At 34.5% G+C, this 14,825-nt stretch overlaps 1 protein-coding gene across 1 annotated transcript; it reads left to right on the top strand.

Moving 5' to 3' along the window:
- Positions 1-261: 261 nt before the first annotated feature.
- LOC132294429 (uncharacterized) lies at positions 262-1,777 on the top strand. The gene is made up of 2 exons (XM_059792284.1): positions 262-576; positions 814-1,777. Exon 2 carries the CDS (start codon positions 934-936, stop codon positions 1,660-1,662), a length of 729 nt encoding a protein of 242 aa, XP_059648267.1. The 5' UTR covers positions 262-576; positions 814-933; the 3' UTR covers positions 1,663-1,777.
- The last annotated feature ends 13,048 nt before the right edge of the window (positions 1,778-14,825 follow it).

Below are 14,825 nucleotides of genomic sequence, written 5' to 3'. Positions count from 1 at the left end.
TGAATTTTTTTTCATATTTTATTTTAACAAGGAAAATATATCGTATAATTTAATACGAAAGGATATTATTGTTATTTAATGAAAAATAGGAAAGACAAGAGGACATTTTACAACTAAATGTGATAGTTTAGGGAGTTTTATGCACAAAACATAGTTTAGAGGATTATTTACAAATTTAAACATAGTTTAAAGGTTTTTTTTTGCAATTTACCTATCTCTCTCTCTCTCTCTCTCTCTCTCGAGTATCTAACCCTAAAAATATACACGTTTTCATTCGGAAGGGTAAACACAAGGAGGCTATTGTTCTCAGCCGCCCTAGATCCTCCGCTTGGCCAACTCCTTGGATCTCTTCCACTAATTCCTTCCATCTCTGTCGTATTTCGACAAGCGAGACGCAGGTAGATATATATAGTATCTAACCCTAAAAATATACACTTTTTCATTCGGAAGGGTAAACACAAGGAGGCTATTGTCCTCAGCCGCCGTAGATCCTCCCCTTGGCCAACTCCTTCGATCTGAAGCTCTTCCACTAATTCCTTCCATCTCTGTCGTATTTCGACAAGCAACGAGACACAGGTTGCTACTCTCTCTCTAGATTTTATATGTCATATATTATTGCTATCAAAATCTGTCTTCCCTAATTCGTTCTTCTCCTCGGCGTTTATTTCCAATTTTTGGGTAGCGTAAATTGTGGATCGAGCTCATCAATTTTTATTATATATGGTGTATTTATTTTCTTTATTTTGGAATTTTCTTTTCCCATTCTGACAAGGAGTCTCATAAATTGGGCTATTTTGTTATTCCCATCCACAGAAATTGGGGTGGAAGTATTTTCCTTTCCATTCATTCGGATCTCATCGTGGGAAGGAGAAGGATATTGGAGGTGCAAAGGTTACTTACATCATCTCCATCCATCTCTATTTTTTACTGGATATGATGTATCGGCTACACACATATTGGTGGTTCAGCAAAGTTGATCTTAATCTTGATTCTCCACCGGCTAATTCGTTTAGCCTAATGGCACACGTTGACAGAAAAGATTTCAACCATGCCTTAGTCTCAGAAAAAAGTGTTGAATTGAGTAAAACAAAACACCCAATTTCGACCACTGTGTTGTTGTCTGATGACGAAGCATACTCATGCTTCTCTCAATTCCTCTCTACTGTCGGAATTACCCTCGATCGTGACCATATATTTCATAGCATTCTCTCTGATTGTCGAGCCATAACTACTAGCGAACCCTTCTCTAGATCCCACACCAGTACGGAGGTAATCACCCGCAATCGTGACCAGCTCTCGGACACAACTGACGATTTATTTAGTAGGATTCTCTCTGGTGACATAGAACAAGTCACTTGTTCTAGCACCACTAGCACACCTTTTTTTTTCATAGACATGATGGTTACGTATTTTCCGTGGCCGTGGCCGTGGGATGGGGAGGTGGACGAGGACGTGGACGAAGACCATGATGGGTTGAAGACCGTACCATGGATAGGAGGTTACATTGATAAATGTATAATTTGTTTCGTCAAGTTTCGAGTTGGTTCTGAAGTCACTCGCATGCCCTGTGATCATGTCTACCATGAAGATTGCATTATTCATTGGCTGGAGATCAGTAACTTTTGTCCGATTTGTCGCTTCAAGATGCCAACAGCTGAATGATTTGAATTAGAATTGGTGTGTTTTTTTTTTTTTTGCATCCATTGTAATGGCACTGTAAATGTAATGACATTTTTTTATAACATATATAAATACAAACATATATTTTAAATTTTAAGTGATTATGTCATTATTATTAAAAAAAAAAAAAAAAAAAAGAGTTAAATAAAATTATAGTATTAAGGGCAAATTTCTGTAAACACCCAATACTATTAAAAATTGATTATAAAATCCCAACCAGTTTGAAAAATCCCTAATAATAAAATAAAGTTATCATTTTACCCCAATCGTGACCATATATGAATTACCCTCGATCGTGACCATATATTTCATAGCATTCTCTCTGATTGTCGAGCCAAAACTACTAGCGAACCCTTTTGTAGATCCCACACCAGTACGGAGGTAATCACCAGCAATCGTGACCAGCTCTCGGACACAACTGACGATTTATTTAGTAGGATTCTCTCTGGTGACATAGAACAAGTCACTTGTTCTAGCATCACTAGCACACCTCTTTTTTTCATAGACATGATGGTTACGTATTATCCGTGGCCGTGGCCGTGGGATGGGGAGGTGGATAAGGACGTGGACGAAGACCATGATGGGTTGAAGACCGTACCATGGATAGGTGGTTACATGGATAAATGTATAATTTGTTTCGTCAAGTTTCGAGTTGGTTCTGAAGTCACTCGTATGCCCTGTGATCATGTCTACCATGAAGATTGCATTGTTCATTGGCTGGAGATCAGTAACTTTTGTCTGATTTGTTGCTTCAAGATGCCAACAGCTGAATGATTTGAATTAGAATTGTTTTTTTTTTTTTTTTTTGCATCCATGGTAATCAGGGCGGAACTAGGATTTCAAAGAAAGATGGCGAAAGATAAGAAAATTTGAAGATTCACACAATAATTTGTCTTTGATTCACATAACTCACTGTTTTTCATTGTTGAGCAATTTTTTTTTGTCAAATGTGTATATTTATGTATTGTTTTGGTCCATCTAGATTGAAATTTGAAAATTGTAGGTGTGTTTGTAAATTGTATGTCAAAAAAAAAAAAATTTAACTTTTGCTTTGTGGGTTTGTGATTCAGAGACTCTGTTTCTGTTTAATAGCACGGTTACCGCAATCAATAAACATTGTGATCTTCTATAATCATCTATGTTGTGTTTGGGTGCACCAAACAGGACTTTGAAATTGGAATTGTAAAAAATATATATATTATTATTTTTTCTGTGTTAATTTCGGTGGATCTCTATGGGTTTGTGTATTAATCTCCATTAATCGTCATCAATTTGGCTTGGGGTTTTTGGTTTCAAACTTTCACTGCATATAATCTGAATTTCTCTCTCTATTTCATCTATATATTAAATGAATTTCTCTCTCTATTTTTCTGCTTTCATCTATTTATATATATATATATGAAAGTATTTGAGTGGTTGGAATATTATTTTATTATAACTACACCGTCTACACACAACATAAGTTTCAATTCTCCCCAAAAAAAAAAAAAAAAATTCCAAATTTAAAGTAACTGAAACCCTAGATCAAAGTATGCAAATCTATATATATATATTTGAAAGATAGATTTAATATGCACAATTTCATATACAAATTCATATATATATAAATGTATATAGATGTATCTATAATCTAAATTTGAGCACTTACAAGATGATTTTCGGATTTTTCCATTATAATCTGACAATTCTGACTCTTCAAGTCTTCAATCTTCTGGTCCAACTCCGAAAGTTCTTGTAAAGGACTCACTGAAGTGGGTGATTCATGGGATTTAGGGTTTCAGTATTCAAACCCTTGTATGATTTGTATCAGTTTGTGTATTCGTGTATGCGGTAAGCCTCAGCGCTGAATAGTTAGGGTTTGCTGGGCTAGTGGGCTTGGCCATTATCATGGATTGGGAAACTTGGGCTGGGCTATAGCTGTAGGAAATAGTAGTAGTAGTAAAATTTTTTTTTTTTTTGGACCTGTGCTACAGCCCAGGTTAGCCCACAGGTGGCTCCGCCCTTAATTGTAATGGCACTATAAATGTAATGACATTTTTTATAACATATATAAATCGTTTTGTTTTTATCAATTCATGTAATATGTTGTTAATTTTTTGTTCTTTGATTTACTATTCTGTGTACAGCTTCAATTCATATAATATGTTATTAATTTTTTGTTCTTTGATTTACTATTTATTCAGTAAAGAAACAAATTGGCACAGAAATATTAAGTCTCGCTTGATTTTCTTAAAATTTAAAAAACTATTTGATTGTGTCTCATATTTCACACCATTGAATTTTGTACCTAGTTTATATGCTATATACAGACATTATATTCTAAATCTTAAGTGAAAAAAATTGTTATTGTGTCTCTTATTTCACACCAAAGGAAGAAAAAAAAAAAAAAAAGAGTTAAATAAAATTATAGTATTAAATATAATTCTTTACCAAAATATGATGCACTAGAGTTTAAACATGGGAAAACCAATAGTCCACTTGTACAAATATTAATTTACAAGTGTTCATTCTTAATTTATTCAGTAAAGAAACAAATTGGCATACAAAGCTCTTTATATGTGTGTGTGTGTGTGTTTTCTACTTATATATACAACGTATTTTTATGACGTGTTTTCTACTAATATATACAATGCATTTTTATGACGCATTTTTATGACTTGAAATTTCATGAACGGACGTAATCACCCTTTCGGACACAACTGACGATATATTTAGTAGTATTCTCTCTGGTGACATAGACACTTGTTCTAGCACCATCCGGAGAATGGGGATGGGGATGGGGATGGGGATGGGGATGGGGAGAAGACCGTACCATGGATAAAAGGTTACATGGATCAATGTATAATTTGTTTCGTCAAGTTTCGAGCTGGTTCTGAAGTCACTCGCATGCCCTGTGATCATGTCTACCATGAAGATTGCATTGTTCATTGGCTGGAGATTGGTAACTTTTGTCCGATTTGTTGCTTCAAGATGCCAACAGCTGAATGATTTGAATTAGAATTGTTTTTTTCATCCATTGTAATGGCACTGTCAATGTAATGACATTTTTTATAACATAGATAAATTGTTTGTTTTTATCAATTCATGTAATATGTTAATATTTTGTTCTTGATTTACTATTATGTCGTACAGCGTCGGTTCAGTCTTAACTTATTCGGTAAAGAAACAAATTGGCATAGAAATATTAAGCCTTGCTTGGTTTTCTTCTCTTAAAATTGTTTTCAAGAATAGAGAATGTGAACAGGTAAAATTACAAAACAGTTTTTGAAAAACAAAAATTAAAAAAATTATTTTGTTGTCTAAAAATAATTTTATGAATTTAGAACAATTTTTTTAGAAAAAAAATTGTTATTGTGTCTCATATTTCACACCATTGAATTTTGCACTAGTTTATATGCTATATACATACATATATTTTAAATCTTAAGTGATTATGTCATTACTATTTAAAAATAAATAAATAAATAAATAAAAAGAAGAAGGAAGAAAAAAAAAAAAGAGTTAAATAAAATTATAGTATTAAATATAATTCTTTACAAAATATGATGCACTAGAGTCTAAACATGGGAAAACCAATAATAGTCCACTTGTACAAATATTAATTACAAGTGTTCATTCTTAATTTATTCAGTAAAGAAACAAATTGGCATACAAAGCTCTTTCTATGTGTGTGTGTGTGTGTTTTCTACTTATATATACAACGCATTTTTATGACTTGAAATTTCATGAACTTTCAGTCTCCAACCCTCTGAGGCATTTCAGATTTTCAAAGGGGATGTTCAGATACCAAAATGGCTAATCCCAGGAGCACAAAACTTAATAAGGAGAATTCTTGATCCCAACCCTATTACAAGGATAACAATGGCAGAGATCAAAGTAGACGAATGGTTCAAGCAAGACTATATTCCTGCCAGCCCAGATGATGACGAAGAAGATATATGTGTAGATGTTGAAGTTTTGTCGATACATGAGATGGTATGAACTTGGATAGCTTGGTTGTTTTTGTCCCTTGCTGGTTTTATTCATTTAATGATTTTGTGCCAAAGCTGATGCAATTTATTTCACTGTTGTAGACATCAGAAGCAAGAAAAAATTTCAAAATCACCTACACTCATCAATGCCTTTCAGCTGATTGGAATGTCTTCATTCCTTGATCTGTCTGGTTTCTTTGAGAAAGAGGTAAAAACCAAAGTAAAAAAATAACTATTTTTATAATATTATATCTTTCTGCGTAATTTTTGTTGTTCAATAGTGAAGTTTACAAATTCTATAAGCAATTTGATTGTGAAGTTTGCACATTTGTTTGTGTTATTTTAGGATATTTCGGAGAGGCAGATGAGATTTACATCCAACCATTCCCTAAAAGAATTGCTTGAGAGGATTGAGAATATTGTAACTCAGATGGGATTTCAAGTCCAGAGGAAAAATGGAAGGGTTAGTTCAATGAAAACGCTGAACTTGCGTTGATGAAAGCACGCGCACACACACACACACACACACACACACACACACACACACACACACACACACACACATATATATATATATATATATATATATATATATATTTCCATACAGAACAGTTTAAGAAATTGATCCTCATTCCCTCCACTAGCCAGAGTTTGATCACAAAATCTGATATTTTTCACGAACCCTGTTTTTAAAAATAAAATAAAATGAAATGATTTACTCGTTCTATCAACGATCTTTCTCAATCAAGAAAATGATGCCAAGAATTTAGGCCATGGTACTAAAAAGATAACATTTGTGTCCATTTGTTCGTGCGGTTTTTTGGTCTTACGCCGGTCAATGGTCTCTTGCGGGCGTGGCAGAGTATTTGTATAAAACATCCAAAATAATGAAATGAACACCAGCCTATCCCTTTTTCCGATGGCTAACTCTCAGGCGATTGTGTGGGAGAGAGAATAGTAAAAACTCCCAGCAAGGTTCTTTTTTGCCTTGTTTGCAGCAAGGACCTTTTATCTAAGGTGTTTAAAAGAAATAAAAATGCAATGATTGAAGAAATTGGAACGAATAGGGCTGAATTTAAATTGACTTTAAAGAAAGACGGCTGAATGAAAATTGACTGAAAAGTAAATGGCCGAATTAAAATGCAATGGCAAGAATTTAATCAATTGCTAGTAAAAGGAATGACAAGAATTTAATCAATTGTTATAGAATTGAAAACATTTTTAATTGAAATGTGCATAATTAAAAAAAATTGGCAGAATGGAAATTGACTGAAAGAAATGCAGTAAAGCAAAATGCAGTGGCAAGAATTTAATCAATTGCCAACAAAATGCAATGACAAGAATTTAATCAATTGTCATTGAATTGAAAACATTTTGAATTGAAATAACATAATTAAAACTGGCAGAATGGAAATTGAATGAAAAGTAAAGGAATGAAAGAAAAACTGGCCGAATTAACATGATGCGAATCTGATGAAAGATTGGCCATTGAATCCGTTTGCATGAAAGAAATGACTGATAATGTAAATAACATAATTAAAGCATTGCAAGAGAAAAGTAAGTTACTGTAAATTAGTTTCTTTGAATGAAATTTGCCATTTAGACAAAAGAAATAAAGATAAAGATGACATAGAGTCAATTGAATGAATTTTAATTCATGTTTTGTGGTTGGTGCTGGACCGATTGGAATGGAATTACAACACTTCTATTTATAGAAGTTTTAATCAACTTATTTTCCTAACTTCTTGCTAAAAATCTCTCATTCCCTTGATTTTCTTCACTTTGTTATTCAAACTAGCTAGGTCAAAACCCAATATTCTTTTATGTCTTGCTTCGCCTTGCTTCAATAGACTTCAATCGAAAATCCTTGCTGAAGACTCTCCTTGATTTAGTCAAATATAAGTTGCTAAAAAGTTGCTCGAAAGTTGCTAATTTTTAGCAACTTCTTTCCTTATAAACATGGTAGTTGTATCTTCCTTAAATGGCCTAATAGCCATTTATCACTTTTATATTCATGGCGCGGCTGCCTTTTGTATTTTTCCTTTTCCATCCAACTAGACTTCCTATAAAATAGGAATTCAGTTGTCTAATTTCCTTAAAACTTTAGTCTTTCCTTTTCTGCTGATAACCCAATTTGAATAAAGTCAAATGTTTGTTGCTATATTTTAACAATTGCCTTGTTAATGAGGTGGCTGATTATCTTTCTCCAATATTTACTCCACATATTTCCTAACTAGCCGATTCCTTTGACGCCATGTTGAAAATACTTGTCAGCTCTTTGTTAATCCACGTCATCGCTGAGGTGGCTGCCAAGTTTTGGTACCAACAAATGCCCCCCAAATTTCAAATGTCTTATCGGCCACTCAGGCCGAAAAGATTTTTGGAATTTTTATAACATGAAAGAAACTGGCAGCCAACGAGTTTCTAAACTTTATTTCTTCCAGACCACCTCTAAATTGGTCTTTGTTTACCGCTTTGACAAAATCAATACTTAGCAAGAGTTTCCTTTTATTAAAACAACTAAATCGGCCTATAAACGGCTGAATTTTATTAATCATAAAGGTACACATGGTCAACCAAGGGTACTGGCTTACTCTAATTTTCCCTTTCAAAGATTGTTGGCACATACTTCTTAAGGTACTTGTCATTAATGGGGTAATCATGCAATCGGCCACTAAGATACTTTAACCTGTATGCTCCTCCACTTAGGACTTGATGAACTAAGTATGGCCCTTCCCATTTATGAGACTACTTCCCATATTTTCTATCAACCTTACCCACTGGCAAAATAACTTTCCACACTAAATCTTCTTCAGCAAAAGACTTAGGTTTTAACCTTTTATTGTAGATTTTTATCACCTTTTTCTTGTGAACTATGATATGATCCAAAGCATCCAGCCTGACTTTATCCAAGTCTTCCAATTCTATCAACATCGCTTAAGTATAATCAGCCGGAGTTAAATTATTTTGGAATGCAACTTTGGCCGATTTAACCTTCATTTCTATAGGCAGAACGACATCATAACTATAAGTTAACATGTATGGTGTGATTCCTGTGCCTATTCTTTTTGAATTTCTATAGGCCAATAGAGCCTCAGATAAAGTCTCATGCCATTTTCTCGGCTTGTTTTTGATCATTTTTTCATTGATCTCTATTAAAATTTTATTTGAAGACTCAGCCTGTCCATTTGCTTAGGCATAATTTGGTGTAGAGGCTGACATATGGATGTTCATATTGTGGCCGAATTGTAACACATCAGCTGCCCAAAACACTGTTGCATTGTCTGAAACGAGTGTTTCTGGAATTCCAAATATGTGGATAATATGTTGTTCCATGAAGTTAATCACTGTTTGTTGATCAACTGTTTTACAAGCTTTGGCCTCAACCCATTTAGTAAACTAATCCGTGGCAACAATCACCCAGTAATGGCCTTCACTTGATGGTTGATTAACTTTACTAATAAGGTCAAGACCCCATCCTCTGAACGGCCATAATTTGATTATTGGCTGTAATTCTCTTACTGGCATGTTTTGAATCGGCCCATGTTTTTGGCAAGCTTGATAGCCTTTTGCATAATCTATGCAATCTTTTCTTATCCTTGGCCAATAATATCCATACCTTCGAATCAACCATCTCATCTTTATCCCAGCTTAGTGGGCTCCATAGCTGCCTTCATGTACATCGGCCATAACCTGAAGTAACTCTTCTTTACTTATGCATTGTAATAGGAGTCCATCCTCAAGGCCCTTTCTGTATAGATCCCCATCAAGGAGTAAAAAGTTGATTGCTCTTCTCTTGATACTTCTATCAGCCTTGATGTTTGGATTTCAGAGGAACATTATGAATGGTATCCTCTAATCACCATCGGCCAGATCTTCTATATCAGTTACGCAAGAATCAGCCATCTCAGTATTTCTTAACTCGGCCGATGGCAAGGATCTCTGGGTTATCTTTATCAATTGATCTTCTATTCCGGCAGGTACTCTTATTCTAGAGGCTGCTTGGGCCATGCTATTGGGCTCCTTATTCTGTCCTCTCGGTTAGAACTTAAGTTGAACATTATCAAATTGATTCATCAATGAAGTGGCCAGAGAGTGGAACGGCCTTAATTGCCAACTTAAACATTTGAAATCTTTAGTGATTTGACTAAGTTCCAAGTTTGAATCTCCCAAAATCTTTACATCTCCAATAGCCATTTCAATTAAAATTTCTAGGCCAATTATAAGTGCTTCATACTCAGCTTGCTCCTGCTCCATCTGCCGTGCTTGATCCATCGAACATCAATATTCAAGGAGTTAGGAATATGGCTGATGACTCTAGTTTATCATATACCTATGGATCAATATCAGTTGAAGGATGATCAGCCAAGAAATTGGCCAGAACCCTTCCTTTAACTGATTTTTGTGGGACAAAAATAAAATTGAATTCCATTAAGGCCAGTGCCCACTTACCTATTCGGCCAGTGATTAATGGCCTTAATAACATATATTTAGTAACATTAGTTTGACATAGAATGTAAACATCAACCGGCCGCATATATATTCTTAATTTCATGGCAGAATAATACAAAGATAAACAAAGTTTTTCAATTGAAGAATATCTGCATTCAACATCAGTTAGTACTCTGCTTAAATAGTAAACAGCCTGTTCCTTTCCAAGTTCATTATTCTGAGCAAGCATGCTTCCAATTAATTCTTCTGTGGCCGATAAATAAAGCTTCAACGGTCATTTCTTCCTTGGAGGCATCAATATCGGGGGGTTTGCCAAATACTATTTGTGATACCCCCTAATTTCGGAATACGAGTTGATCAAGTCCGTGCATAAAATCAGGGAATATCAAAACAATTAAAGTATTTCAAACAAGCACAGAGTACAAAAAGAAATAAAAAGAATAAATAATTCACTGAAGGAAATCTATTAAATAAAAATTTCATTAATAATTCTCCAAAAGTTACAACTCGGGAATCCCGTAAATCAAGGACCCCTGATAACATAATCCAATAATCCAATGATCTCTAAATAAAATCCATTATCTAACAATAAGAAAATATCCTACATTAAAATAATAAGAAAGAATGGAAAAGTCCTCCAGCTGCGGATCCTCAACCTTGAAACTTGAACTTCTAATGACCTGAAAAATAAATCGCGGGTTAAACCCTACGAGCAAGTTCTCTCTACTAGACCTCTGAAAACCAATAAATAGATCATCTCTGATCAAAACCAAACCTAATAAATTCTTTATCTTTAATATACATAATTATATACAATATAACTATCACAACTATTACCAAGTTCATTAATTCCCGAACCATTATCAATGATTAATTAATAGTCATACCTAGTCCAATCCACAATTTCTTTTAAAGAAACTCCTCTAACCTTAACTCCATCCTAAACAGCAATTTAATAATTTACCATAAAATATAATTAAAAGAACATTATATTTAATTCCAAAACCAATAATGATTTTAAGTATTTAAATCACACAGTCAATATCTAGACTTTGACAAATCATCCATGTCACTACCAGTATTATTTTATTAATTTGTATAAAATAATACACTAACCTGTAAGTACTAGACTATTCGACTTTAAGAATATCTAATCCTAATCCAACTTACACAAACAATAATCATAGATGATATATTTTAATCATTTAACACACAACAATATAATTAAACTTTGGCAAATCAGTCATGCCATTATAAATATATTTATTTATATATCGGCAACTTAACTATGCCTCCTTAAGTATGTTTAGTTATACATTGGCAATTCAACCATGCCTCTACAAGTATTCATTTATACTTTTAATTAGCAACTCATCCATGCTTCCCATGTATGTATTTTATTCATACAAATATTTAGGTAATATATTTAATCCTTTGGCAATTCATCCATGCCTACACCTAAATCAGGAATTAACTTTAAGCTTACCATACGCTAAATCATACATAGCCATCCTATGCATATTATGGGCATATCATAAATTTAATAATTAACCTATCAAGGCATACCAAATAAAATGATAATATTAATCATCTTAAATGATATATAAATCCATATACATATATTACACAAAATATATATGTATACTACCTTCCATAATAATTCTTAATTATTTAAAACATATACATACACATATATATACCTCCCTCCAAACTAATCACATATTAGTTAATTCATATATATACATATATAAAAAATATATATATATACGCAAACTTCCTTCCATAACTAATATATTAATTAATTATAATTACGCTAATTAAATGCAACTAATTAGCGTAGCAGCATCCTACAACCCTCAAACACCTGAAATACCTCCTCTAATAATTAACTTCAACATTTATAAACTTAAAATCAACTCTGGAACATCACCGAGCTTCACAGCAACTTTCCGAAACCCTAAACAAGCCCACACGTGCCGCCAAATGTTCCTACACTTGCTGCACGCGCTTCCATGCGCAACCACAAACACCCACATGGCTTCACGGGCTCCCATGCGCTCTCACGTGCCTGATTATTCCTCTGGCTGACGTGGCTGCTTCTAATTAGTTAGAACTCTGAGCTTTAGTGAGCTGCGTTACACTGGATTAGCCGCTCCCCCCATCAGCGCATCTCAGCCCTCCAAACCTTGCGTGCACCATGCTACTATTGTCTGCAACACACCAGATCCCTTCCATTGAATTAATGGCATCCAATGGCCTCTAACCTGCTACGTACTGAAGTTCCATACGCCGCGCCACACTGAATTAATCTATTATACTTTCTCAACCACAATGGTTCTGATTCACTCACACACTAAGTTATAATATGATACGCCACACTGAACTAGAACCCTTTTTGATGAGGCCTAGATCAATCATGCTCTGATCAATAGAACATTGATGAGATCGATCGAAGATGATGATTTTTCACCCTTTGCTTTATTTTGCTCCCACTTTGCTCCTTTCTTCTATTCAGTTCAAGATTGCTTCATTTATGCTCTTATTTGGCTGAATTGACTTATTTGGGAGATAAATGCCTGAAAATAGAAATAACATGAAATTAGTCTAAGGTGGGAAAATAAGAAAGATGAAGGTCCTAGGATACCTAAGCTTAAGGGGTTTAAATGCTCACTTTTCAGCGCCTATCACACCCCCAAACTTAAATATTGTTAATCCCTAGCAATGAATTACTAAGTAAAGGAATGAAATGAACAACTATACAACTATGAACTAGAATGCATTAAATGTATAATGCCACTTTCGTAGGAACACGATTGCATTTAGCATATGCAACAAGCCTTTTAAACCCTTAGGCTACCCCTAGTGGATGAGTGAAGTCTCGTGAGGGTTTCCAGAAATGATACCCAGAAACATTAAGATCATTCTCATAAAAGAGGCACCAATATTGCAAACAAGTATTGGGAGAAAACTAACTCAAGTATGCAATTTTTCAACCATTTCCAAGCAATCTCCCAAAATCTCAACATCAAGCAAGCAAATATGGTCCTCCATACATCAAGAAAATGATCATGCAAATCAAAATAACTCTAGAATCCTTTTTAAGTGAACGGGAATCAAATATGTTGCTAGCTAAGCCAACTAAAGAAATGATCACATCCTTACCCTCAAATTAGCACACAAATCTAGTATCGATCATCAAGACAAAGTGTGGACCTTTTATTAAAATTTTATTGATCTAGGTGCGCTTAGTCTTTTCACTGGAATTTTTTTTTTTTTTTTAGATACTACCCTAAGGATCAAAGATGGAAGCATAGTGCAATGTGTTGATTTATTAAGCTTTCTAGCGATCCACGAGGTCGAGCGTTAGGTCAATGACTCCCAAACCGAACGGCTTTAGGGCATTAGGTGTTCAAACACCCGTAAGAACTTACAAGCCCAAATCAACTAGGTTACAAATTAAAACAACATCCATCTAATCATTTCCCACTTCTTACCTTTTGGGAGAAGTCCTCACTTTTTTATTGCTTTTGCAACTTTTTTTTTTTTTTTTTTGAATATTCAATTATTAACCTAAAGTTTGGGCCCTCCACCTTTCGGCGCGAGAAATTCAGTACTTGATGAGGCTAGAATCCCGGCTATTTAGTGAAAAGGGGTTGTTATCCACCTTTATCAAGAATGAAAGCTTTCAATGCACTACTAGCTCAATTGGGATATAACCAATTCAATAATCAACAAAGCATGTACCCCACAAGTGAATGCTAGTGTGCGCCTGTGCTAATATAGAATCCTAAAGTGAATCTCAAAACAATCACAAAATTAAGATGATGTGAACCACAAGTGCAAGCAAGATATTAATTTTTCGAAAAATTTTGCTCCTAAATGGCATCCACAAGGCATATAAGAAGTATTGGACTCTCAAGTCAAGTAATTTTTAAATTTTAAGCAATATAGTCCTCAAAAGATCAAAATCATAACTAGTCATGGACCAATCATAGAAAATCCCTCAATTACACAAGTCATGCTCAAAATTTTGAATTAAAAACAAACACTGCAAAGCACACGTTACCCCCAAACTTAAATGGCACAGTGTCCTCAATGTGCAAAGTGAACAAAAGGAAAGAGAATACCAGTGCAACTATGACAAAGAGTGGCCAGGACATAAGTATCCAAAGTGGGTGGCATAAACCCCCCCCCCCCCCCCCCCCCCAAAAAAAAAAAAAAAACTTAGGATTAACTGTGGTCCTAAAAAATGGCATTGGGACAAAACTCATCAGATAACAAAAAGGGATAATAACAGTGCACAGTGGACATGCAAGTGTGAATGGGATAATAACTGATATAAGGAGAGAGGAATAAGGGTGGTTCTGAAAAATTTGGGTAGTACGCTCTCTCACTGAAGTCACTGGGATGCACCTGATAATGGAGTCAATCACAGACAGATATATCAATACAAAGATATGACATCCAAAAAGATAATCATGCATACAAAAAATAAATAAACAGTATATGGTACATCCAGTATCAAGGCCAACAGGCTGGCCGTAAAAATATAACAGTATCAAAGTAGCATACAAGATCACAGATGTACAAAAAAAAGTGATAAAGAGATATAAAAGATCATGCAGAGGAGGTAGGGCGAGCGGGGCGCGATCCCCGGATATTTCTGGATATATCACACAGCAAAACCATGACATCCGCATGGAGATTAGAAATGTCAGCTCT

This window comes from Cornus florida, unplaced genomic scaffold, assembly GCF_030987335.1.
Source record: "Cornus florida cultivar Cherokee Brave unplaced genomic scaffold, ASM3098733v1 CherokeeBrave_3.0.0_Hap2_Chr01, whole genome shotgun sequence".
In the NCBI taxonomy this organism is placed as follows: domain Eukaryota; kingdom Viridiplantae; phylum Streptophyta; class Magnoliopsida; order Cornales; family Cornaceae; genus Cornus; species Cornus florida.
The sequence above is the reverse complement of the archived record's forward strand: the minus strand, read 5'-3'. Positions and strand labels throughout refer to the sequence as shown.